At 52.6% G+C, this 27,441-nt stretch overlaps 1 protein-coding gene across 1 annotated transcript in view; it reads right to left on the bottom strand.

The window, feature by feature from the left end:
- Nucleotides 1-26,268, bottom strand: part of NOD2 (nucleotide binding oligomerization domain containing 2) — a 35,582-nt gene extending 9,314 nt beyond the window's left edge. The window contains exons 1-7 of the mRNA XM_042919344.1: nt 26,227-26,268; nt 19,393-19,859; nt 13,486-13,591; nt 8,354-10,172; nt 4,323-4,406; nt 4,029-4,112; nt 1,484-1,567 (exon numbers count right to left, since the gene is read on the bottom strand). Of these exons, the coding sequence (XP_042775278.1) occupies nt 1,484-1,567; nt 4,029-4,112; nt 4,323-4,406; nt 8,354-10,172; nt 13,486-13,591; nt 19,393-19,851 (2,636 nt within the window). The 5' untranslated portion in view covers nt 19,852-19,859; nt 26,227-26,268. The remainder of the gene's footprint in view (nt 1-1,483; nt 1,568-4,028; nt 4,113-4,322; nt 4,407-8,353; nt 10,173-13,485; nt 13,592-19,392; nt 19,860-26,226) is intronic.
- Between the last annotated feature and the right edge of the window lie 1,173 nt (nt 26,269-27,441).

The following is a 27,441-nucleotide window of genomic DNA, read 5'->3' as shown; positions in this document are numbered from 1 at the left end:
ATCTCACTCTTCTCCCGCAAGCCAGCTCTCTCTCTTGTTCTTCCCTAATGTCCCCCATTTCCTCACGGTGTCATACTCCTTCACCTCCTGGGTCATCCCCCTCAGGCCCACAGAAATTGAGAAACTTCCCTTTTCAAAGGTGGAGCCCAACTCGTTCCTTATGACCTGGCTGTTTTACATATGGGAAGCTAGCCCAGACCTGTCTGTGCACATGTGAGCAAAGCTAGCCGAGCTAGGATGTTCACCACGCTTTCATTCATCTGGTTAATATTTATTGAGCTCTGGCTGTGTGCCAGCACTGTTCTGCGCCCCTGGGGAGAGAGCAAAAAACTACGTCATAGCGAAAAACCTGGAATAACGTAAGGGCGCACCAACATGGGGCCAGTTACATAGATTACAGGCATCCAGCCAGTGGAATACCAACCAGCTAGTGTTTTAAAAATGAAGTCGTTATGGTACAAAAGATATGTTGTTAAGCAGGCAAAAAAAAACACACAAAAAAAACCAAAAACCAATATTCAGAACGGTTTGTGTCATATGATAGTATCTGGTGGGGGGGGGGCGGGCAGGGGGGTTAGCACAGTGCTTGGTGCAGACAGGTGCCTTAACAAAGAGGTGTTGAAAGAGAACAGCCCGCATACGCTGGTTGTGACCTCGAGCAGGAGAGAGCTTGGTGGGGCTGGGGCCACCCTTGTACTGGACTCTGTGCTCCTGGTAATGCAGCGTGGAAAAGGTGCTGATCTCTCAAGCAACCCGGTTCCGCCCTTAGCTCCGGCTGAGCTTGTGGGCAGCTTGCCGGCCGAGGAAATGGGTTGGGCCCTAAGATTAGTGTCCCTTCCTACAGTCTTGGGTTCTCAGACTCCCATTTCTCATCAAATGGATGCCAGCTCACACCAGGTAAGGCAGGACAGCAGCAGGGCTACAGGGGACTGCCCGGTTGCAACTCTAGGGGCGGGGGTGGGGGGGGGGGTAGTCACTCAGCCACCAGAGGAAGCCCCTCCCCCACACACACATACTCTGGGGACCTGTGGTCTGTGGGACTGCCCTCCCAGCCTGTGCCTGACTCCTCTCCCCTCACTGGAAGGCTCGGCATGACCCTGCAGCCACAAACGCTCAGAAGGACCCGGCAAAGCCCCCTGCTGTCCTGGGTCCCGTCTCCAGCCTGGTCCACTTACTTCTCTTCCCTTGATTCTCACCCCTTGGGTGGGGCCCAGGCAATGGCACTCTTCAGAAGCTCCCAAAGGTGAGAGGCACAGCCCTAGCACCAGTGAGGACCAGAGGGCTTCCTGCCACCCACTCAGGGGCACTGCCCACCCCCCACATCCTGAACTTCCTGTTTATTGAGTGAAAGGCAAGTACTGAGGCAGCCAGGGGCCACCCGCTCTCTCCCGCTGCCTCTGGGGCCTTCCAGCTGAAAAATTGCACCTGCTAAGTCCCCCAACCCGCCCCCACGGGGGCCCCTCTGCCCCAGAATCCAACCTACCCCAAGAACTGCAAGGAGGCGTTGGCTCTGAGCCCCTCAGCCAGCACCTGGGCTCCCGAGGCAGTGATGTGGTTATTGCCCAGCCTGGAAAAGAAGGCAGGGAGGCTGAAGGAGTGTGGGACGGACGTGGGGGTGTTAGTGCCCAGAAGCACCCGGGCTGGTGGAGGAAGTGTGTCCCAGACACAGAAACGTGGAGAAAAGCTTTGAGGCAGCCCGACTTCTTCCTGCCTGTCGAGCAGACTGCCCGGGTGCTAGTCTATTCCTGCTTGGCCAACCTTACTCAACCGTGACTCCCGCTAGTTCATTCTCCAGCTGCAAAGGGGAAAAAGTGGGGAGAAACTTGTTTTGCAAAGCAGTGTGACAGGTATGGGCAGGAGGCACTATTGTCAGCTGTCCTACGAGGTGGTTTCCCCAGGGGAGGGAGGGTGACCCACTGTCACACCTTTTCCTCCTGTCTCAGCCACCAGCTGGTGCCAGACTCCGTGCCCCCTGCAGCTTTCCTGGGTCCCTCGTTGCTGCAGGTGGCTTTCACCTGTTCCGCCAAAGCTGCTGGGAAAGGGCAAGGGATTCTGCAGGGGGGTTGGGAGGTTGGAGGAGGGAGGGTTCAGCCGTATCCAGATACCTCAGAGAACTTTGGAGAGGTCCCCAGAACTCTTACTCACGACCCCAGGCTTCCTGGAATTAATAACACACTTTTCCTCTTTTTAGAGAACTTTCACGCCCTTGAAGCCACTCTGGCTGACAACTACCCTGCAGAGCAGGCACTATTATCCTCTTTGAGAAGGGGCAGGGTGCCCTCCCACACCTCTGACCACAGGCTGCTGTGCCGGGAAATTCAAGGTCGCTTCCCACAGGCTGCTCCCAGCCAGTGACTGGGAAACACAAGACTCTGCTGGGCAAATCTGGCTGGAGGACTCCCCCACAGCCTTCTGTGCTCTCAGAACTGCCCCAAGGTCTAGAGGCTTCCTCCCAGCCTTCCTTCCTTCCCTCTCCCGTCTCTCAGGGTCAGACTTGCGCTGTAGTGAGCTGACTCTCCCAGCCTCCTCCAGCCCCCTTCCCCGTTTCCCCTCGGAGGCATTTTTCCCAACAAATAGTTCCGCATCTAATCCCTTCTGGGAGGGCTGAACTACCTAGGATAAACAGATAAACACGCTGAGAATTTACATGATTACCCACCACCTTTTAGCCACTAAGCTCCCTCCATAAAGCACTGACCATATCGCGCCAGCTTTCTATGTATCCTAACTCATTTAACCGTTACAACAACCTAGGAGGAAGCTGTAATTATTATCTACATTTTACAGAAGGGGAAACAGAGTCACAGAGACATTGGGCTGACCCAAGGTCACATAGCAAATGAGGATTCAAATCTCAGGGATCCTAGATCCAAACCTCAGTTGGTCTGGCCCCAGAACCCCATGCTCTCTCAACTATTCTGCTATACCAGCCCAAAACCCAGGCTTCAAATTCTGAGCATACTACCCCACAGCCTTCCCTGGGGGATAGGCTAGCCCCCCGCTCTGGCCACAGCCGCTCTCAGCATCCTGAGTCTGGGGGAGCAGGTGGTAGCAACAGAAGAGAGTCCTTTGTGGGGAGCCCGGGCGACCAAATCTTGACTTGGGCTCAGGCCATGATCTCGCAGTTCGTGAGTTCAAGCCCCGTATCAGGCTCTGTGCTGACAGCGCGGAACCTGCTTGGGATTCTGTCTCCCTCTCTCTCTGCCCCTCCCCTGCTCGCTCTCTTTCTCTCAAAAGGAATTAAGTTTTAAAAAGTTAAAACAAAAAGAAGAAGAGAGTCCTTTGTACAGAACAGCGCCACTGGGGCTGGCTTCAGCAGCCCTGCCTGAGACTGGGCCACATGGTTAGTAATTTTAACATGGCGGCTTCGAACCCCAAACCCAGCCCAGCAGGTACGAAGAATGGACAAAAGCGATGGTTTACTCTGTCTTCTTTTACTGTCACATAAATCCAGGAAGCAAGAAGACCCCAGGGAGAAAGAGAAGCCAGGCTGACCCGGGGGCCAGCAGGACAGGTGACTGAATGGTGTCAGATGGGAGAGAGACCCCCACTGAGCCAGGAAGGTCAGGAGCAGCAGAAAGGCAGACATCAAAGACTGGAGTGCAAAGCCGGCACCCACCGAGCTGGGCAAGGACCTTCTGAGAGCTTTTCAGCAACTGGCTGTCACAGCTGTGGTGGCAGGTGACTCCACGTGCCTCCCCCCGCAACACGTGCTCAATGAACACTAGGGAACCCGGTAACCCCAGCTTGTGACACTCTTAGACACAGGGAAGGAAAGGGTCCCAGAAACCATCTTCAGCCCTGGGGCCCAAAGGTCAAAGGGCAGGCAGCCCTCAGCAGAGCCAATCTTGGGTTTGCTGGGGAGGTCACAGCATTAGCGAAACCCTGCTCAAAGGAGACACTGCCCCTGATTCAGTCAGCAGATCACGAGCCCAGTAGGGGCCGAACCAGGGCCAGGACCAGACCGAACTGACTCAGCTCTGAAGAAGAAAAACAATTTCCACAGAATAGGAAAGCCCTGGGCTCACCTCAAAGCCAAGAAGTTCTGCCTGCACGCAAGGAGCCTCGCCACGGAGTGTGCACAGCCATCGGTCAGTTTGTTGTTGAAGAGACTGGAACGTTCCAAAGGAGAGGAGACATGGAGACCTAGCACAGCAGTCAGGGACCACCCCAAGCCCAGGGTAGCCCGTTCCCGCGACCCAGGAGTCACCTGCACCCTCCAAATATGCCAACACCCTCGCCGCAGCTCACGGCTGCTGCCCAAACAGCAGGACCCAGAGCGTGGCCGGGGACACGATGTCCACCACTCGAGCCCGACTTACGCTAACTTCTGCAGCTGCTCACAGTGAAGAGCATGTTCGACGAGCTTGCAGATGCCTCGGTCTGAGATATTGTTATCTCGCAAGCTAAGAAAAAAAGACAAATAGATTTGGAAAATGGAGCTGAGAAAAGAGAAATAAACAAGACCCCAAAAGAGACTTCTGCTCGTGCCCAAAGTGCCAGCATCTGTGTTTCTGGGAAACACCGCAAGGGCTGAGCACCCCAAGAAAGAGGAGACGCCCCCATCCCTGGTCAGGGTGCTGACGTCATGCACCATGTGGGGGACCGCTCAGGAGGTGGGGCCCCAGAGTTCCTGCTAAAGAACGCTGGAGTCCCGGCGGGTCACTGGAGTCCTAGGCTGAGGCACTGTTTCCATGTTGTAAAACAGAAATGATCACCATAGCAGCCTCACAGAAGGTTCCTAGCTGGGAGGGTGTGTCGGGAACTAGCCAGGCCACCCTGGGGGTGACGGTGGGTACCAGACGGCAGACCAGTCAGACAAGAGTGGCCAAGACTCTGGAACACCAGCAAGTGAGCCGTGGTCAGGGAGGCCCTGCCGTCCAGCACTTCACCCCAGTGACATCACTCCTGTCGTCAGACCCTGCCCAGAAAGCCCCCTCTGACACTCCTCTCGGGGTGGCGCCCCCAAACTCACCTGATCACAAGATCTTCAGAAAGCATCCCTAAAATACAGACTCTGGGGCCCCTCCCCTGGAGCTGGCAATTCTGGGAGTGGGGGTGGGGTGCGGGGTTGGGGCCCAGGGATCTGTGTATATTAACAACCGTGCCTAGGATTCTTCATCCTCGGGCAGATCTGGGAGACCCTGACTTAAAGGCTAACAGCTTGGGGATCTGGAATCTTCCCTCCGTGGAAACTCTCATCCTCAGCAGCCACTTACTAGCTATTTGCTGTAAAAAAAAAAAAGGGGGGGGGGGAAGATGGTATTCCCAGCCTCACCTGGCTGAGAGAGGATTTAAAGAGACAGCACACACAAAGCCCTGTGAGTGCCTGGCGCAGGCAGAAGGTAGCTGTAATCACGGCTGCTCGCACACATGGGGCATCTGATGTGCCAGCACCGACCCAAGCGCTTCCCAATAGTAAAGGTGTTTAATCCTCACAAAAGCCCACGACGTAGGTACCATTATGATGTCCGTTAGAGGGAAGGCAGTTGAGGCACAGACAAGTGAAGTGACTTTGCCAAGGCTGCACAGCACCTAAAGGATCTGGGCCCCAGGCGGTCTGGCTCTTTAAAGCCCACCGTTAAGCATGACCTTGTACGCCTCTGTCCCAAGGCCCCCTGCAGCCAAAAAATTTTGAAAGCCAGAACCCTAGAGTCAGATCCAGGGCCTAAAGAAAGCTATATGGGGGCACTTTGTAGACAGGCTTCCTGGAGGCTGAGGGTTTGTTTCTGTTGGCATGGAAACATTTCAAGTGGGAGAGATACAGTATGGCTCTGGGGGAGAGGAGCACCTCGCCAGCCTCTGTCTCTCTCTGTCTGTCTCTGTCTCTCTGTCTCTCTGTCTCTCTCTCTCTCTCTCTCTCTCTCACACACACACACACACACACACACACACACACACAGGAAATACCTGACCTCCAGATCATTTCCCCTCCCACATAATGCTGGCAATTTCTGTGTGGAGAGTAAAGAGCAGTAGAACTTAGTCAAGGTCTTTTATTGCTCATGGAAAATCAAGCTGGTTCCCACAGACCAGCTGTTTTCACAGGGTGGCTCTGGACTCCTTGGAGCAGTATCACCAGGGATGTCAGTTAGAAAACATCGATCCCTGGCCGCACCCCCCCCCCCGCCCCGACCGAGGGAGCGAGAATCGCTGGGGGTAGGCTTCCGAATCTGCATTTCTACATGCTTCTCTGCACCTCTAGGCTGAGCATGGAAGATGAGCATCCTCATCTTCCTCCGAAAACGGAGAGAGACCTCTAGCCCCCCCCTCAGCCCTTGGACACATCCTGGGAGTGGCAAGGCTTTCCTGAGGAGAGAGGATCCATTCATTCTAGGGATGGACTGGTCTAGAAGGATCATCCCAGCCAGCGGTTCCTGACCTCCCAGGGCTCGAGGACCCCTTTGAGAACTATGGGCTCAGTATCCACAAGAATGGACTCATAATTCTATCAGGTAAATGACTCCCACAGATAGGTCTCGGACTTCTTGAGTGAAAATATGGCGGTTCCTCCTTCCTGGGGAGATCGAGTATTGTGCTGGCCATCTTTCCATTTCCCTGGCCAGATCCGCTTTCCTCTTTCTACCTGGCTCTCGGTCCTGAGGGGCTGATGCCCATGGACTACAGCAGCAGGCACCCTGTGTTGGCTTTCTGTCTGGGGGTCAAGGCAAGAGCAAGAAGGGGAGGAAGAGCCAGGGTTTATTCCCCCAGACCCCACCCTTCCAGCTTTCTGTAGCCTCAGTTTCTATCAGGCAGCCTTCTCCACACCTCTCCCCCAGCCCTGCCCCTCCAGGCTTGAGGACGGTGACAGCCCCGTCCCCACCCCCACCGCCACAGTCACTGGCCCCAGGACCCTGCACTTTCCCTTCTCGCTCTTCCTAACTGCTGCCCAGTCCCTTCTAAACAGTCCGCAAACCACCCAATTTCAATGTGTCATCTGTTTCCTCCTGATATATTCACAACATACATTACCTATAATGCACACGTGAGCTGCATAAAATATGCTAACGTTATATTATTATTACATTATGTGAACAAACTTATGACCATGGTCCCTATGGAAAGGATAACACAGGCCACCCTACAATTTCTAAGAGATATCCATATGTTTGCTCCAAAGAGAGAAAAAAAGTCTTAATGCTGTAGCCCAGAGGAAGTAGGCCATCGTAATATATTCAAGGAAAGGCTTGTCCCTTGCTTCGGGGCAAATAAAGTCACCTGGGATAGACCAAAAGCCCTGGAAGGCTGTGAGTCGATTTTAACTTGAAGCTACCTTCTGCTTTTTCAGCGGTTTTAAACAGGGTGCAGGACATCCCCTTTCAAGGACGGAAGGGAAGTTGGGGAGTCTGCAGAACGCTGGCCACGAGACCTGGGCATGCCCTCTGCTCTCACCTGGCCCACGGGTGCTGGAACAGACATTCCCAAGGGGGAAAGCTCCCGCCCTCAGAGGGGGCGGGGGGAGGGTGCTGGGAGCAGTACGGGTGGTGGCGAAAATCTCATCTGGACCCTGCACAGCATGCGGGCTACGAGGGCAGGTGGCAGTCCGTGGCCACTTTCCAGCTCTCGGATCCTGAAATCCTCATCTCATTGGGATTTTAAAATCTCTCGTGGGGCACAAGTCACTTCTAAATTTCGGCTCGTTCCTAATACAGACACTTAGCACACAAAACTTTGCACATCACTTCAAGGTTCTCATGGAGCCCCTGAACGCTGTCCATAGATAGGCTGCTTGTGGGGAGCACAGACCTGTCCCCGGAAAGGTGTGATCTGTGAACCCCAGCTCTACCATTTCCTGGGTCACTCGAGACCAGTCACTTTGCTTCTCTGAGCCTCGATTTGAGGATAATGGGGAGCGTCTGGGTGGCTCAGGGGGTTGAGTGTCCAACTTCAGCTTAGGTCACGATCTCACAGTTCGTGAGCTGAGTCTTGGATCACACAGCCTGCTTCAGACCCTCTATCAGTCCCCCGCTCATGCTCTCTCTCTCTCTCTCTCTCAAAAATTAGTAAACATTAAAAAATTTTGAGGATAAGGGGAATAATAACGTCCCTGCCTACAGCCCAGGGTGGTCACGGAGATTAAAGGAATTAATTCCAGGAAGCGTGTAACACAGTGCCTGACACCCAGGACATTCAATAAGCACGGCTGTCATTCTCCTACGTTGTAACGAAGGCTCGGACCGGGAAGGGGCTGGGCTGGGGGTTGCACAGAAGGGGTGGCGGGGCTGGCGCTGGGCCCCGACTCCTGGGTCCCAGCCTGGTGCTCCCACACCGGCATCTCCGGGGTGGCATCCCTCCCCCCCCCCTGCCCCCCCCGCCAACCCGTGCACAGCGGGCAGCGCCCAGCAACACTCACTAAAGAGCCTTGCACACGTCGAGACAAGGCAGCAGCTGCTCCACACCAACGTCACCTACAGAGTTGTGGTCCAGCTGCAGGGCCACGGGCCGCCGCAGGTGCCGCAGCACAAACGCCAGGGCGGCACATTCCGCGGGGCCCACGCCGCAAAAGGTCAGCTTGAGGTGCCCGACCTTCAGGCCTCGCACGGCCTCCCGCGCCAGTCGCTCCTCCTGCATCTCGTACAGGCTCCGGCTGAGCCAGACGAACCCGGGCATGGCGTGCATGCTCTTGGCCTCCCCGGGCACGGCCGGGGGGATGGCGTGAAAGTGCTTGTGGAGGCTGCGCGACAGACACCACCGGGCGCAGACCCGGCGCCGGAGCAGGGCCTTCTCAGACGCCTGGCCCTCGGCCAGCAGGCCCCTGTGCTCCCGGGACAGCAGCCCCGCCAGGAAGGCCGCCGTGATCTGGAGGTTGTGCGGCTCGGCCTCCTGGAGCAACGCCGCCACGCCGCCCTCCTCGCGCCCCGGGCGCCGCACGCACGCCGCGGGCAGCAGCCTGGCCAGGAGCGAGCCGCCCGGCGTGTGACAGCGGAAGAGGCGTCTGAGCGAGGACGGTGGCACGTCGGCGCTGAGCACGAGGTAGAAGGCGGCGAAGAAGCACTGGAAGGTGATGTGCAGGAATTCCAGGGGGGCGACGCTCCCGGGCGCGACGCTCTTGGCGCGCACCAGGAAGCCGAGAGAGACGTCGTCGCCGTCGACGTGTGCCGCCTGGAGCTGCCTGGAGGAGAACACGTAGCAGCACATGCCCAGGCCCCAGAGGGCCAGCCAGCCGAGGTGCAGAAGGGCGGGGAGCCTGCCTCGAAGCAGCCCGGACCCCGGGCTGCGGGGGGCCGCGTCGGGCGGGGAGGCGCGCAGCAGAAAATGCTGCACGATCAGCAGGTACATATCCGTGGTGGTCCTTGGGGACCCCCCGCCCTGCAGCAACAGTTCCTGGTGGCATTTGGACACCATCCACGTGATGACGGGAAGGTGGCACAAGCCGTGCAGGGCTGAGGTCGCTCGGAGCATGCGGATGAGGCGGTCGGCCACCCCCGGCTCGCGGTGGCGCTTCCTCAGGTACAGTTCGATGCCCTCTTCCGAGAAGCCCTTCAGGTTGAGTTCCACGCGCAGGTACTTCCTGAGGAAAGCCGACACCGCGTCCGGACGGCTGGTCAACACCTTGTGGGCGTTCTTCAGCAGGTTGCCCTGCAGTAGGTTGAACAGCAGATTCTGGACCGACGTGGGGTCGGTCGGAGAGCAGTGGCGCTCGCCGCGATCCGTGAACCTGAACCTGAACTCGTCGAAGCCGTCGAAGGTTAAGAGGACGCGGTTGGGGTGGTCAAGGAGGAACTGGAAGACGTCCTGGCGGCCGACGTCGGGCCAACAGCAGTGTTCAAAGAGCAGCGTCTGCACGGACAGCGGCTTTGCCACACGCTGCAGCTGCCGGCAGCTGAATGGGAAGACGAAGAGGAATTCCCGGAAGTGGCGCCCCGTGGCCCACAGCAAGTGCACCCGCTGCAGCAAAGTGCTCTTGCCGCTGCCCGCCTCGCCCACCACCAGCACGGTGTCAGCGTCTTCGTTGAGGTGGCCACAGGTGCTGAAGAGTTCCTCCAGGCCCAGGGTGGCGGGGCTTTTCGGTGGGGGGCCGGCCACGCCCAGCTCTGTCCGGATTTCCAGAACATTCTCTGTGTACACTTCCTCCAGGCAAAGATTGTCTGCCCCATCATAGGTGCTCAGGAAACGAGACTGAGCAGATAGCGTGGTCCTCAGCTTGGACATGTACTTCTCACACGCGGCATCTGGAAGAAGAGGCAAATGAGGCAGGATCGTGGGGAAGACGCCATCTGACAGAGCAGGTGCATGGGGGAATGTGATGTTCTGTGTGGAGACACTAGCCGGCGCGGGCCAGTCCTGGCTGTCCCCTTGCAAGCTACGGGCTTTGATGATAGTCACGTAACCTTCCTTAACCTGGGTCTCCTCCCCTGTGAAGGGGGAAAATGGTGGTCCCTACCTTATAGGGTTTACACGGACCAATTAAGATAATTCAAGTCAAGTGCTTCCATTCAGTGCCCAACACAAAATGCTCAAAGGATATTAGCGAGTGGTATTACTATTACTGACATCGGGAAGATCTGTAGATTAGAAGGAGCATTGGGCTGGGATCAGAAGACCGGCATTCCAATGCCTGTCCCGCCATACTGGTCAGATAGCCTTCACCACTCAACCTCGGTTGTGTCTTTCTAAAGACAAACGGTGTAAGAGCCTAGGAGCACAGTTTCTAAAGTCAGATACACCTGACTTTGAAAGCTGGGTCCACCATTAGCTTGCACAAGCCACTCAACCTTTCTGGCCTCAGTATACTTATCCCCAGAATTAGGGACAATCCACACCTTGAAGGATTGTTACAGGAGGAAATGAGATAAAATAGTTTGGAAGAATGTCTGACATATGACAAATTCTCAGAAGATGGTATTTATTATCATTATTACTAAAGGATTTGGTAGGCACACCAGCAGCACCCATGTCCTAATCCGTATGATCTACGAACACGTTACTGGACTTGCTAAAAAGGGACTAGCCAGAGGGGCACCTGGGTGGCTCAGTCGGTTGGGCGTCCGACTTCAGCTCGGGTCACGGTCTCACGGTTCGTGGGGTTTGAGCCCCACGTTGGGATCTGTGCTGACAGCTCAGAGCCTGGAGCTTTCTTCAGATTCTGGGTCTCCCTCTTTCTCTGCTCGCCACCCCCCCCCCCCATCATGCTCTGTATCTCTCTCTCTCTCAAAAATAAATAAACATTAATTTTAAAAAAATTTTTTTTAACATTTATTTATTGTTGAGACAGAGAGAGAGAGAGAGTATGAACAGGGGAGGGTCAGAGAAAGAGGGAGACACAGAATCTGAAACAGGCTCCAGGCTCTGAGCTGTCAGCACAGAGCCCGACACGGGGCTCGAACCCATGGACCGCGAGATCATGACCTGAGCTGAAGTCGGACGCTTAACCGACTGAGCCACCCAGGCGCCCCTAATTTTTTTTTTTAATAATAAAAAAAAGGGACTAGCCAGGGGCGCCTCGGTGGCTCAGTTGGTTGAGCGTCCAACTCTTGATTTCAGCTCGGATCATGATCCCAGAGTCATGGGATGGAGCCCTGCTAAGCATGGAGCCTGCCTGAGATATTCTCTCTCTCCCCCACTCTCTCTCTCTCTCTCAAATAAAAACATAAATTAAAACAAATCAAATTAAATTTAAGAAGGGCTCGATAAATGTGACTGAACTAAAGACACCGAGATGGGGAGATTATCCTGGATGATCCAAGTGGACCTGACACTGAATGGCCTCAGCGTCACTAGGGTGCCCGGGTCAAGCACGTGGACGAGATTCTTTAATCAAGACTCACTTCCCCATCTTCTTCGCGGGCCCTCTGCAACACAGGGTATGCCCACAGGACTGCTGCTTTTCCTTTATTAGCCCAGTAGCCAATGCGAACAAACCACTTCCTGTGTCAGGGGGTAGTTCCCTTTTAGGGAATGAGGAAGTGCTGGTCCAGAGGCCCCAGGGTTGGGGGACCTTAGAGCATCATGGCCTCACTGCTCCCAACCAAATACTGGCCCATTTGTTCTCAACTCAGAAGGGAACAAGAAATTCTCACAGAGCACCCTTGGAATACCAAAGCTGTATTTATGCATCCGAAGGAGATGCCCTGTGTTTGTGTCTCCTCTTCTGCTCCCAGAGCTGATGATTATCACCGCTCTTAATGCCCTCTGGATATACCAGGAGCCCTGAACGGATACCAGAAGATATACACCTTTTTCTCTAATATCCTGATTTCTTTTTTTTTTTTTTAATGTTTATTTTTGAAAGAGAGAGAGACAGAGCGCAAACAGGGGAGGGTCAGAGGAAGAGGGAGACCCAGAACCTAAAGCAGGCTCCAGGCTCTGAGCTGTCAGCACAGAGCCCAACGCGGGGCTCGAACCCAAGAACTGTGAGATCGTGACCTGAGCCGAAGTCGGACACTCAACCAACTGAGCCACCCAGGCGCCCCTCTAATACCCTGATTTCTAAGGCAGGTTTTCCAGCCACCAACAATATAAAATTCTCCAGGGGGAGAAAGGAAAAAAAAAAAAAAAAGGTATCTCTCATTTAAAAATTTTTTTTTTAACGTTTATTTTATTTTTGAGACAGAGAGAGACAGAGCATGAACGGGGGAGGGGCAGAGAGAGAGGGAGACACAGAATCGGAAGCAGGCTCCAGGCTCTGAGCCATCAGCCCAGAGCCCGACGCGGGGCTCAAACTCACGGACCGTGAGATCGTGACCTGAGCTGAAGTCGGACGCTTAACCAACTGAGCCACCCAGGCGCCCCTCTCTCATTTTAAACCCAAATACATGTCCATCATCAACTTCGGAATTGTCACCCTGGGGATCTTGCACCATGTCATAGTGGTAAAACGCATGAAAGCCAGCTGTGCTTGATGATGTCAATGGCACACATTAACCAAGGGCCAATCGGAGCACTGTGCTCCCCAGCCCGTCACTCGCCCTCCCTGCCCCAGTTTTCACCTCTGTAAAGTGGAAAAAATAACAGCCATTTCTTAAGACTGTCGCAAACAGAGCACCCGGGAGGACGCCTGAGCTGTTGCAGCTGAGTTATCCGAGCCCCCTCCCGTTCCAGAGATGGGTCGGTGAACGTGTGCAATGAGAGATACCACATTATCTAAGTCCACTCGGTCCTGGGGTTTCTGATAGTGACTGCAGAAATCAAGAGATAACAGCCCTATCTCAAAAGTGTCTCCTTTTCAGTGCAGATAATCAGAGTTTGGCCAGTATGGGACACCTGTTTTTAGCGTCAACGCGTGGTAGCTCCAGTTTTCACGGTGCAGCTCACGAATAAAAGCTAACCCTAATATTACACATGGGAACCCTTTCGATCTTCCCACTAGCCCAGTGAGTCGGTGGTGGTGTTATCCTTGAAATCAGGAAACTGAGCCTGAGGGAGGCCTGCACAGCCAGTGAGGAGAAATCTAACGGATGTCTCGCTCTGGAGTTTCGCTCTTAACCTTCAATCTGTACAGCCTTTCTTTCCCTTTCTGATGAACTGAGAAGAACATATACATACCACTGAAAGGCAGGGCCACCGGGACTGGCAATTCCTGAACATGTCGTAGAAGGAAGGCGGCCAACCCATTCGCCTTCACGGTCGCAAGATCCAGCAGCCTTCTTGCCTGTGGGGAAAGCAAAAGTCGGTGTCTTTCCAGAAAGCCAACGGACGGGTGTGTGAAGGTTTCCGCGGATTACTCCAATTTCATAGACGTCTCTCCCCCCACCCCAATAAAACGCCAGTAAAACAGCCACAACAGCAAGACACGGTATTACGTGGCAGAGTGAACACACAGCCAATCTGGCCCCGAGTAAGAGTGAATAACATAAAAAAAGGAAAGAAAAAAAAAAAGACATAAATCTATAAACCTGCAAGGATAGGAAAAACAGTTCTGGAAGCTGCAAATCATTTGGAAGAGAGGTGATTTCATGGAGCCCTGAGGCTTGAAATCCCATCTCTGAGTACGACCTCCCACATTTTCATCGCCAACCCGAACTGCTCCCCTGAACCTTCGCTGGGCACATCTCAAACTACCTCCCTGCTGTCTCCACTTACATGTTCCGTAAACACCTCCGGCTTAAGATACCCAAAACAAAACCCCTAATCTACACCCACCCCCACACCTACAGGTGCAACTCTGTAACTCTGAACCCTCAGACACATTCTACTTCTCTTCCACAGCACATATCACCTCCCAGGATGTTCTGCCATTTCCTCCTTTTGCTTATTGCCCGTCTCCCTGCACTGGAATGTGAGTATTTCCAGGACAAGGGTTTTTGTCTGTTTTGTTCACCGATATATCCTCAACACCTAGAACAGTGCCTGGCACAGAGCATGAACTTAAGGACTTGCCAAATGAATAAATAGTAATAGACTTAGAAGAGCCCCGAAGGCCAAATCCTCATCCAACAATGGGCAGGTTGAAAAGCACACAATGTACATCTCAGAATCTATAAAGGTCTCTGGGATTAAAAGCATCAGGTACAGGGACACTTGGGTGGCTCAGTCGGTTAAGCATCTGACTTTTGATTTTGGATCAGGTCGTGATCTTGCAGTTCGTGAGTTCCAGCCCCGCATAGGGCTCTGCACTGGCAGGGTGGGGCCTGCTTGGGATTTTTTCTCCCTCTCTCTCTGCCCCTTCCCTGCTTGCTATCTCTCTGTCAAAAAAAATAAATAAAAAGAAAGAAATGACGAACTTTAAAAAATCTTTTCATGTAAAAAAAAAAAAAAGCATCAGGTACCTTGAGAACCAAAGGAAATGGTCAAATTAAGGAGGGCTAAGTCAAAGTTGTTTATAAAATAGATCTCCAGTTTCCTTTACCCACTCCAAGTCAACAGCAACCGTCCCTGCCCTGCCATGGCAAAGTGCGGAGATTTGCATTCTGGAAAGGCTCAAACAGGGTCCCTGGACTGGGAGGCACCAGGTACAATAATGGAAGTGGGTGTCATACCCTAAAAGAAGGTTTAAATGACCACATGCAAAATGAGTATTGAATGCTGATACCTCTCCCCAACACTATAACCACCCAGCCCTCAGCCCTCTTACTCACTGGGTTCCCACAACTCTGGCGGTCAGACCTTTACTTCCAGGCAGGAGGTCTGTGACGTCTACACTGGTAACTTGACCAGCCTAGGGGGAAAGGTCTCAAGATACAAAAAGAACCACTTCCCAAAATGTCTACAGTGAAACTCAAGGTAGACAAGTATCACCTGCAGCCTCTGAGTTTCCAGTAAGTTTTAGAGAGTCTATTTCAGTCATGAGAAGACAACTAAGGATCATCATATGCCCAAAGAAAGCATCTACTATGGGAGACTGAGCCCAAATAAGTGGAGAAGGGAAAAGCAACTTGTAGGATAAAAAGGTGATGCAGGGTGAAAAAATAAAATCTGCCCCCCCACAAAACAAACAAACAATGACAGTAACAACAACACCAAAAAACCCACACCGTATCATTATGATCCTTAAGTAAGACAAGAAATTGAATCCATAAGACAAAAACAGGATGCTATAATAAGAAACATTTTTAAATAGCTCTTGGAAATTAAAAGTGATAGCAAAAATGAAAAATGCAAGGTTTTAAAGATAAGTTGAAGATATCATAGGGGAAGTAGTACAAAAGGACACAGAGATGGAAAACAGAAAAGAAGGAGAAGAAAATTAGGGGATCAGTCCAGGAGTCCTAAAATTCAAATAGTAGTTCCATAAAGAGAGAAGAGAGAAAACAGAAAGAAATCACCAATGAAGTAACCAAGAAAATTTTCCAGACAATAAAGACATGAGTTTTCGGTTCAAAGTGCCCCTTGAGTGTCCAGCACAATGGAAAAACACTAAGGCACATCATTGTGAAATTTCAGAATGTTAAGGGCCAAAAGAAAATTTTACATGCTTCCAGAACGAGCTATAAAATAGTTTTGGAATTCTAGCAATTCTTCTCTGGAAGACAGCAGATAAGGGAGTGATCATCTTCAAATTCTGAAGAAAAATGATGACCAACCCAGAATTCTATACCCAGCCAAATTACTGACCAAATACGAGGAAAGTCTGCGATATAGAAGAGCTTAAAATTTAACTCCTATATACTCATTTTAAAGCAGAGGTGAGACCTGATCTCCCAGAATAGAACAAACCATGAAAAGGAAGACATAGTAATCAGGATTTAAGAAAACCAACACAAGAGGACCATAAAGGGAAATCTTGGGATGACGGCTCCGCACTGCAAGCAGAAGACCACTAGTCGAGGAAGATTGGAGCAGTGTGACTCAAGACTCAGATGTGTTGAGGGTAATTATATCCTAAATGTCCAGGCAGGCCTGGCTCTAATCCTTGTCTATATTTGGTGTGTCTGCGCCACAGGCTGATGTCATTCTTTCTCTCGCCCCCTGTTGCCTGGGTCAGCTGAGGACACCCATTTCACCCCACAGAAGTGTTTGGCCTGGCCCTATTCCTGGGAGCTGGAAGAGCCGTTGACAAGCTTACAACCGAACACACAGAGAGCCCACTTCCTCTGACCATATTCCTGCTGGACATCCGGCCCCTGACTCATATCTGCCCTACCAGATCCTCCAGCTGTAGTGAATCCTATATTTCTCAGGACTCACTCATGACTTTGCCCACTGACTTCTCAGCAGGAGCCCATACAAACTTGAGAAGGTGAAGCCAGACCATGTCCCTGAGACCCTGTTCAGCATCCCTGCTCCTGGGAGCCTGCATCCAAGAAAGTGAGGCAGCACTACCCTTTCCAGACACCGCTATGCTTGTGCTTGCTACGTGTTTTTCAAAACAAAACACATTGCTCAGAGAATCATTGCATAAGGTATTAAAACTATAAAGAAAAGCAAAGAATTGATTTAACACAGAAGTCAGGCTAGCGGTTGCGATCGAGGAAAGTACTAGTAACATTCTATGCCTTCGCATGGGTGAATGGGAACATGTTTATACCACCATATAGGGCATTATACGTTTCTCTGTTGGCATGCTACATTTCCCAAGTTAGAGGTGTTGGAGTTAATATTGTAAAAGAGTCAAGCGATTCAGTCTGACACCCTGGCCCTAGCCACCTTAGCAGGTGCACGAGTCAGATGGACAGCTGGTATTACAGCCTCAGGTTTGCTAGCAACTGTTATGCTCACCTGTGCGAGTTCACCCCACGAAGCCCCATATTTCATGTCAGAGAGTAAAGATCATAAGCTCTGGAGACAGTCAGGCCTGGATTTGAACTCTAGCTGGGCCACTTCTCAAATGGGTAGTTTGGGTAGTAGTGTTCACTGTTAAGAAACAGTATAGCCAACACTACACCCTTGGAAGGTAGCAGTGTGGCTTAGAGACAATAAATATAGAGGCTAAGGACAGTGCCCGGCACATGGTAGGCACTCGGTGAATAGTAGCATTGGGTATTTAAGGATATGGTTCTTTACCTTACATTTTGATTTGTTCCATAGCATTTTTCAGCCCCCAACCTGCAATCTATGACAACCACCTCTTTACAGGAAATTATAAGGTCAGTATATGAGAGTATACAAGGCAGTCCTGGATTGGGAAGATAAGGTTAGTGGGACACACCACAAGAGCCACCCACACTTGTCAGAAATGCAGCCACTGGAGGAAAGCCACCAAGTTCGAGAACAATAGCATTCCAGAGCTCAAAACAGGCTCAGAGAGAACTGGATTCTAAAAACTTCAACCTCAGGCAGCCCAGTCCCTTTGTAAACTCCTACCACCTGCAGATCTCTTGTCAGCTACTCAGCTCAGTCCCAGCCCTCCCTGCTTCTGCTGCCCACAGAGCCCTTTCTTCAGATGGATTCTTGGCTTGTTAAAATGCAGCCTTTCTTCTTTCCTAATATCAGTATTTAAGGTTACAAATTTCCTTCAATGTTCTGCTTTCACTGTCCCCCATAAATTTTTATAAACCAGGTTCTCATTATTGTTTGGTTCCGAATATTTTCTGATTTCCATTATGATTTCTTCTTTGGCCCATGAGTTCTCCTATTTTCTTTTTTCATCAACCCAATTACCTCCTCTCTTAGTGCCCTGTTTTCTCTAGACCCGAGGCCACCTTCTCTAAACCCATCAGAGCATCCAGACCAGACCACATTGTTGAACACGCCATCAAAAATGACAAGACACAATTCTTTAACTTCCCGTGTGGGCTGATTTGATCCCCTCAACAGATCACAAAAGACACCAAGGTAGGTGCAACAACTAACATGTCTTCTGTAATCCCCACAGGGCCAGGATCAAGGAGCTAGTACTCAGGGGACAATTGTAGGTTTCATGTGAACTAAGGAGTAACGAGAGGGGACCACATCACATCTGCTCTGTAAATACTCAGCCACCTTGAGCTAGCTTTAAAACAGTCTTGAGGACAGACTGGCTTATCCTATCAGTCTCAACCACTTACCTAAATGCCAAATACACTTTTTTAAATAGTCAAATAAAAACTAGAAAGTCCCCCAATTCAGCCCATCCTAATGCTGCAATTTAGCTGTAATTCATTCAATAATCCATGTGCTTCGTCAACAAGTATTTATTGAATGCCTGCTTATCGAGCCCAATAAGATTCAAGAATCTGGCACATAGTAGGCATCTACCTATATTCTGGCCAAATAAATGAATGAATAAATTAACAATGAACAAACGAGTCAAGTTACTTGGTCCAACATGGCACTCTCATGCCACCAAACCCCTTTTCTGGGCATCAATTTTCCAATATATAAAATGGGATGTCAGCTACTGTTCCATCTGTATCACAAGAGCCCTGAGGGTCACTGTCTGGGGAAAAGTGAATAAAGAGTTTCCAAGACACTTTTCTGGTCTCGTGGAATGGCATCCTCGGAGGGAGTTGCACCCCAGCTCTGAAGGTCCACGAGCCAATGCAAGTCCATATCAGAAATCCAATGTGGACATTTAGGCTACATTAGTCCATAGCAGGCTCTTACTAATAATTAACGATTAACTATTAAGTTAAATGATGTACTAAGTGCAACGTAAAAATTATTAAATACAGATACAATCCAACGAATTTTCATGATCTGTTGAGCTGTTAATTCAAGAGAGCCAAAAAGCATACGAGTACAGAATAGCATTGAGAACAGAGCTGAGAGCAGCCAATGGAAACGAGCAGTGAATCTGGTAGACACCGTTCTAAGCATCATGCACATGAACTCAGTGACTTCTCCCGAGAGCTTTACTGATGCTTTACAGATGAGGAAAGGAGACAGGGGAGATTAAGGATGGAGAGTCCCCAGAGAGAAGCCCAAAGTCGCACAAAGCAGGCCCTGAACAACTTTTACCTGCCTGGCTGCCTTGTTAGGGAGCATCCCATCACCTTTCTCCCCAGAGGGCTGACTCCACAAAGGCAACTTAGTCTCGGTGACTAAACACTCTTTTCCTATGAATTCTGATCGCCCAAAACGGAAGTGCCTTACCCGCTGGGATGACGTGAAAACAGGCAGCCTGATTTCATCACATTCATACCGGCTGATGAAACCCCGCTCCTGTGCCAGGTCCAGCACGCCCTCCACGTGGCTGTAGAGTCTCCTGACGATGGCGGGCCGGTGACTCTGCAGGTCATGCGCTGGGTGGGGTGAGTGGGGATCCCAGCGGCAGGAAAGCTCCGGAGCCTGACAGCCGGTCTGGGCCTCCCGGACAGCTGCAATGAGCTGTTCACAGCCCCAAGCACCCTTATTCCAGACAGTGTCCAGGAGGCGCCTGGCCAACTGGGAGAGGGGTTGGCCCAGGAGGCTGAGGCCCTCGTAGTCTTCCCAGGAGAGGACTTCCCAGGAAAGCAGCCAGTCCAGGATGCTCTCGAAGCCCTCCAGGGACCCCGAGACCAGCAGCTCCACCAGCTGGCTCCTCTGCGCCTGGAGAGCCTCCTGTGTGCACATCTCATAACCTGGGAAGGAGAGTGAGATCAGCACAGGACTCCTCTGGAGGCAGGCAGGGGGCAGTGGAGGGGGCAATTCGGCCCCACCCGAAGTCCGGAGAGGCCACAGATCTACTCGGATATCACCCAGTCCACACTCTCCATTATACAGATGTACAGACTGGGGCCCAGAGAAGGCAAGAAATTGGTCCAAGGTCCCACAGAGAGTTCGAAGCAGCCAGGAGTTAAATCAAGACCCCTGGTTTCCACATCTGCCTTCCTCCCTGCCTTAAGAAGTTTAGTAAGGCTTGCGCTGATATTATGAGCAATGTTCCCAAGGAACCTGGAAATGAACACTCTTTGAGATCTTAGGAGAGGGCTATGCCCTGCCGGCTGGATTCAGGCGGACAGCAGCACTCTCTCCAATGACAGCTAATAGCTACTAAGCACAGGCAAAATGCTGGCACCATACTAAATGCTTTCACATGTGAATTCGTCAGCACTCTGAAGCAGATGCTATGTCGGCCCCGTTTTACAGACGAAGAAATTGAGGCGCGGGAAGGCCAACTGACTTACACAAGAATTCACAGACAGATGAGGTGGGGCTGGGGTTTGAACGTAAGCAGTGCAATTCCAGAAAGCATGCCTTCAATCCCCTCCATATTTGGGTTCCACACAGGGGCCCGAGCCCATGCCTGGTAGGTAACCCACTGCGATTCCAAGGGACAGAACAGAATACTGCCATAAAGATCCCAACCCAGGGACACCTGGGTGGCTCAGTCGGTTAAATGTCCTACTCGATTTCGGCTCAGGCCATATTCGTGAGTTCAAGCCTGGCATCGAATTCTGTGCTGACAGAGCGGAGCCTGCTCGGGACTCCCTCTCTCTCTGCCCCTCCCCTGCTCACGCATGCGTGCTTACTCTGTCTGTCTGTCTCTTTCAAAATAAATAAACTTAAAAAACAATCTCAGGGGCACCTGGGTGGCTCAGGTGGTTAAGTGTCCGACTTCAGCTCAGGTCATTATCTCACACCATTTATGATAAGTTCAAGCCCCGCATCAGGCTCTGTGCTGACAGCTCGGAGCCTGGAACCTGCTTCAGATTCTGTGTCCCCCTCTCTCTCTGCCCCTCCCCCACTAGCACTCTGTCTCTCTTTCTCTCTAAAAAATAAATAAACATTAAAAAAAAAATCTCAGCCCCAGGTGAAGCAAAAATCATAGCGCAAACTAAGTCATTTCAAAGCCTAGGAGAGCACGGACCCCACTTACCACCGCCTCCTTCCCAACTGCCCCCAGGCCCTCCCTTCCCTTTCACTCCCGCCACCGCACCACACATTACATGCTGTCATGCCTCTGTCAGTGGCTTGCTCTGGGCTCCGCCTTCAGACTCTGGGTTCTGGGAGTCTGAGGGGAAGAGATTTCTCTGAGCTCCAAGCCCTGGGAGGGTCCCCAAGCAGCAGAGAAAATCTCTCAGTGGGCTCCATTGTGCAACTGTCACAGGGACCAGGGACGCGGACTGGTACAGTGCCCAGAGAAAGGGAAAGGGAAAGGGAAAGGGAAAAGGAAGGGCAACACCTCCTTGTTTTTACAAAACAGAGACATTCTGAGATACTCAAGGGAGCAGATGCCAAGGTGCCTAGAGATTTTGCAACTTTCCTCGTTACTGTTTATGTGTCTCCCGTCCTTCTTGGCCCAAGCAGAAGCCTGGGTCTTACTCATCCTGGCATCCATAAGCTTGGCACAGGGCTGAGCCCCGGGGAGGCGCGGGGGACGGTGGGGGGAATGCTTATGAATCAAAACTCCACCGAGGAAGGGGAGGGGCTGGAACATTCTACGCCGGTCCACATATGCCAGCCAAAGGAAGGGACAGGAGACGTCTCCAACCCAGACTGCTGCCAACACTTAGGATGGAAATCCTTGGGCTCCACATGAGGAAACTGAGGCAGCAAGGTTACCTGCAGTTCTGGCAGCTTGCGAGGGCATCCCCCGTGCAGCGGCTGCTGTAAGTCAGGAGCTGGAATAGATCTCTCTGGACAAGCAGGCCTCCGCCCTGTGTCCACTGCCAAGCAGAGGAGTCAGGAGGGTAGAGATGGGGCGCGGGGAAAGGAGAGAACAGGACAGGTAGGAAGAGGTCTGGGCTTGGCCCTGGCATAGCTCTCAGCTGTAGAAACGCCAGACCCACCGCCACACCTGTCCAGGACCTGGGGCAAAGAACCACCTCCCTCTGGGAACAGCCCAGAGATGGGGTGGGCGCTCTCCCTCTGACCCAATGCCTGGCGGGTATGTGTGCAGCCAGGAATCAAAAACAGGAGACCTGACATTCCTTGCTGACATCCTCTTACCCAGAGGATGCGTGGGAATGAACAGCAGCCCACTTCTCTGCTTCGGGAGAGCCTGGGTCACCCTCTCCCCCTGCAAAGATCATTAGGCTTGGTGGGCATGGCCAAGTCCCCTGGGGGCAGGCCTTGGGCATGAAGGCAAAGGCTGAGTGACACAGGACCGGCGGGTCTAGATTTCCCCACAGACCCCAGCTCCCGGGGAAATCCTGAAAGGATCGTCTGGAGGCCAGAGCTGGCCAAGCCACTGTGCAGAAGTAGGTAATTTTCATCCATCCTGGTGGAAAGCCCTGTGCGTCCACCATGACCTGCACTGACAGACCCCCTCCCCCCGACCTGAGACACACCCACAACTGTGCTCACCCACAAGGGGACAAGCAGGGGCCCTTCCCAAACATACCAACAATGCTTGAGCCACACACACCCAACTGGTGATATCAAGGATTTGTGGACACCTGCAGGGAGAGACAGGCCCCAGCCCTAAGGGTTGGGGCTCTGGTCCCCCACCAGCAGCTGGAAAGTCCCAACTCTTCCCTGGCCTCCTTCCAGAAACCTCAGAGCAGGCGGAATCCCCAAGGACCAATTTGGTCAGACCCCTGCCTCTGAGCAGGCATTGTTCTCGTAACATCCTTGTAAATATCCGGGGGGAAAACCTGGCCTTGCTGCCAGCTCAGGAATTTCTTCATCATGTCCAACTTAAGTTTCTCCTGCTTTAGCTTAAATTGGGAGCAAGAGAAAACAGATGACCAGTCAACCCTTATTTCATAAAAAACCGTCCCGAAAATCCAGCTTCTTGCCTCCTTATCACCTGTTCAGACTTCCCCTTCAGACTCTCTACTGTCTTTTCTTCTCTACTTGAGTTACTGCAAGTTTGGAGTCCTTCACAGTCTTCTCTTGAGGAAGGTGAGGCCCATGAAAAGAAAGAGGCATGAAACAGAGTCAAGTAAAAGGGGCAACCCACGTGGGCCTCCCCTGACCCTCCGGCCCGGGGCCCAGGCCCAGGCCCTGACACCTCCTTCCTTCCTGAGACCACAGCCAGCCGACTTTCTCCAGACCTCTGAGCCCGCTGATTTGCTTAAGGGCTGAAATTTCAGCCCCCTGGGCCCATGCAGGCCAGAGAAGGAGGGAGGCCCAGGGAACCTTGGCTCCTTTATCTCAGGGGGGCCCAGGCCTTCCCTGGGGCCTTGGACCCAGCCCCGCCCCTCCTGCAACCCTCTTGTATTCTGCCCCCTTCCCCGAGCTTCTCTCTGGGAGACCATTTCCCTCCCGCACACAGACTGCAGTCTCTCCATCAGGAGAATAAGAGCCCTCTCTTCCTCTGCCGGCTCCCACCCCAATTCTGTGACTCCCTTCAAAGCAGGAGCCCTTGTCTCTTGCCCGTACTGCTCTCCTCCAGTCCTCCCCTCCCATGCCCTCTGGGCACGTCCTCCTGGGCCCCCCAGATGTCCACCAGTGACGTGCACATTGCTGGGCTCTCAGCTCTGGACTGGCTAGCTCCGCAAAGGCATCTATCAGAATGCTCTCTCTCTCGCTCTCTCTCCTTGAAACACTCCCCCAACTCTGACTTCTCCTCCCATCCTACCGGCTGCTCCTTCTGTCTCCTTGGCTAGTTCCTGATGCTGGGAGCCCCAGAGTTGTGTCTCCCTCCCTAGGTGAGCTCACCTGCTCTTCTGACTTGAAATGCCAGCCCCCAACTTTCTTCCTGGCTCCAACCTCCCCACTAAACTTATCTGACTGCCTAATGGGCATCTCACACTTGAAAAGCATAACACTCCAGATCCCCTAAACAGCCCCCATCTCGGGTGACAGCAGGGCCAAATTTCCAGACTCACCAGCCAAAAACCTCCGACCCATCCCTGACTCTACCTTTCGCTCCCATCCAGATCTCCCTGACTCTACCTTCAAACTATACCTCAAATTGGAAAATCTGGTATTTCCCCACGGCCTCTATATCATGGGTACAAGCCCCCAGGGCCTCTTCCCAGAATGACAACAGTGGTCCCCTCGCCGTCCCCCCACTCCACGCTTTCTGCCCTCACCTCTCTACAGTCTGACTTAGTCTCTGCTAACTCCTGAGTCAGAGCAGGTGACTCCTGCCTTCAAAGTCCTCCAGTGGATCCCAATGCACTCAGAGTAAAAACCAGAGTCCTCACAGTGGACTTCAAGGCCCCATGCAACAGACACCCACCTGCTCACCCCTTACCTCTCAGTACTCATGTCCTACTAATCCCCCACGGGCACCTCACCCACCCTGCTCCAGCCACACAGACTTCTTCCTTGTTCCCAGAACAAGCTGGACCTGCTCCCACCAGGCATGCCTCTACCTGAGGGCCTTTGCACATGCTCTTCCCTCTACAGGTGAACTGTCCTTCCCGTCAGATATTCACATAGCTCACCCTTCACCTCCTTCAAGGCTTTGCTCAATTGTCACCACCTCAGGGAGGCCCTCCCTGATTATGCTATATAAAATTGCAATACCCAACCCCAGCCCTCATCCCCCATGCCTGCTTTGTTTTTCTCCGCAGCACCTCTCACCGCCTGACATATCACATATGTACTTATTTGATTGCTGTCCTCCTCCTTTCTAGAATACCAACTCCATGAGGGCAGGGAGTTTTGTCTGATTTTTTTTTTTTTTTTTTTTTTTTTTACCACTATAGCCCCACTGTCTTACCCAGGGTATCAATAAAGATCATTTGAATGAATAAAAGAATGAATTTACTCTGGGGCGCCTGGGTGGCTTAGTTGGTTAAGCGTCCAACTCTTGATTTCGGCTCAGGTCATGATCTCGTGGTTCATGGGTTCAAGCCCCGCACGGGGCTCTGCGCTGACAGGGCAGAGTCTGCTTGGGATTCTCTCTTTCCCTCGCTCTCTGCCCCTCCCCAACTCACGCTGTCCCTCTCTCTCTCTCTCTCTCTCTCCCTCTCTCTCTCTTTCAAAATAAAAAAGAATGCATTTACTCTGCATGGTTCCAGGAGGCAGAAGTGGAACCAAGCAGGGGAAATCTGCAAGTCATAGATTTTAGCTAATTGTAACAAGAGCCGTAGGACACTGAACGGGCACCTCGTAACTCACTGTCACTGGGCATACCCAGCAGAGGGATCTTGCACTCGGTGGGAGGTGGCTGGGCCAGATAGGGGTGCCTCCCAGCCTCAGATCCCAAATTGGCAAAGAGAATCTGAGAGCAGAGGCAATGGAAATGTCACTCTGGTCTTTACCAAGGGGACAGGACCAGGCAGACAAGACCAGCCCATGGGGAGACGGAGGCCACAAGAGGGACAAGCCTAAGGGCTCAGAAAGAGGGGAAGAAACTAAGAGCAGACACACAGCCTGGGGTCCAGCTGGGGGAGGCCCTCCCAGAGAAGATTTGGGGAGGCTTTTTAGTTTGCTCAAAAGCAAGTAGGACCAGATGGCTGCTCCCCAACATGAGGACTAAAGGAGAAGGCGGAAGGCACACAGGATGCAAGGCTGGGAAGGCCCTGGTGTGGGGGCCTGGGGATGAGCAGGGGTCTCCACACCCACCAAGGGAGGGGAGGAGGCAGAAGGCTCCCCTAAGAGTTTCAAGTCCCCAAGCAGGGTTAGAGATCACCCCGGCCCTCTCTCACCTACACCCACCCCCTCACAGGCATGCTGAAGACGGGGAAACTGAGGCCCGGAGAGAGGGTAGCCTCCTTTAAGACCCGAAATCTGGCCTCCTAATTCCCAGGCCAGCCCTGCGCCTCAGGACTTCTCATCCTGCAAGTTCTCCCTCCACACCCACCAGGAAGGCCAGACACAACTTCTCTCCAGACAGCAAAGGCTCCTGGGCCCGGGGCCCGGAAGTTCTGCTCACGCCCCCCAAACCTCCCTATCCTCTGTAGACACTGCCCGCCAGGGGGCTCCCCTACCTCCAGAAGCCCCCTTTCCTTCTACCTCCTATTTAGTGGCCGGGACACGCGAACGGAAAACCAGGGCAAGGCCTCCCCAAGTCCGGCTGGGAAGCCAGATATCCGAGTCCGAGGGACCGGACTCTGGGCGTCCAGCCCCTCCCCGCGCTCAGGTGCCGGATCGGGGAACACTCACCGCGCAGCCACCTGCGCCCCAGTTCCTCCCCGCGGTCTGGCCCAAAACTCCAGGCTCTGACTCGTACACCCCTTCCGCTCGCCCCGCCCCTCCGGTCCGGGTGCCCCCCGCACTCTCCCTAGCCACCCTACCCGGCGGGCCCCGCCCCTCCAGCCGGGACGCTCCGCCCCTGCGCCCTGCCCACCCACCCTGCCTGGTGGGCCCCGCCCCTCCGGTCCGGGCGCCCCGCCCCTGCGCCCTGCCCACCCACCCTGCCTGGTGGGCCCCGCCCCTCCGGTCCAGGCTCTCGCCCCCCACCACCCTCCCGCTGGCTCCCACCTCTGAGCGCTCAGAGCTCTACCGGGACTGGGCAGGTGGGCGGGCAGGAACGGGACCCCCGCCAAGTGTCTCCTACTGAGTGAGCCGTCTTTCTTTCTTTTTTTTTTCCTTTTTTTAAAATTTTCAATTTAAATCCAAGTTAGTTAACATATAGTGTAATAATGGTTTCAGGAGTAGAATTTAGTGATTCATCACTTATGTGTCACACCCAGTGCTCATCCCCGCAAGTGCCCAGTGAACCAACTTTCTACAACAGGGAACCAGAGAGCTCTCAGGACAAGGCCCCCTCCAGACACACCGCCCCAGATATCCTGCGGCAGGAAAAGCTAAGAAAGCTGTCTCAGCCGGTATGCGCCCTTTGTGTCCACAGTCATCTAAGGCCTTAATATTGAGAAGTCCCAGAAGAGTGTTTTCCAGAGTGTGATGGGTTACCTGTCAGGTGAGCGTGGACAGGGCATTTAAATTCCTCTTTTTCCTTTGTCTTGCCAGCCTTCCGTTTCAGTTGAGGCAAGCCGGCTCTGTTTGGTACTAATGGGGCTTGAGCCTCTCTAACACTGCCCGCTCTACTTGGTTCTGCCACCATACCTAACCAGAATTTAACGGTACTGTTGTTGTTTCCAGTACAGTAAATTTATTTTATTGTATGGTTTCCTATTCGTCTGAGCAGGTGACACTGGTTTTCCATTGAAGGTATTAATATAAACGTTCCTTTTAAAACACTGGTATTTGGACATTTTTTAACGTAAAAGAAAATAACGGACATTCACATGGCGCTTACTGTGTGCCAGGCTTTACACACATTAACCCAAGTCATCCCAGCTATTGGGTATTGGTTATGATTTCCAATTTATAGGGGGAGAAACTGAGGCACAGAAACGTTAACTAACCTATCCAAGC

Source organism: Panthera leo, chromosome E2 (assembly GCF_018350215.1).
Source record: "Panthera leo isolate Ple1 chromosome E2, P.leo_Ple1_pat1.1, whole genome shotgun sequence".
Taxonomy (NCBI): domain Eukaryota; kingdom Metazoa; phylum Chordata; class Mammalia; order Carnivora; family Felidae; genus Panthera; species Panthera leo.
The sequence above is the reverse complement of the archived record's forward strand: the minus strand, read 5'-3'. Positions and strand labels throughout refer to the sequence as shown.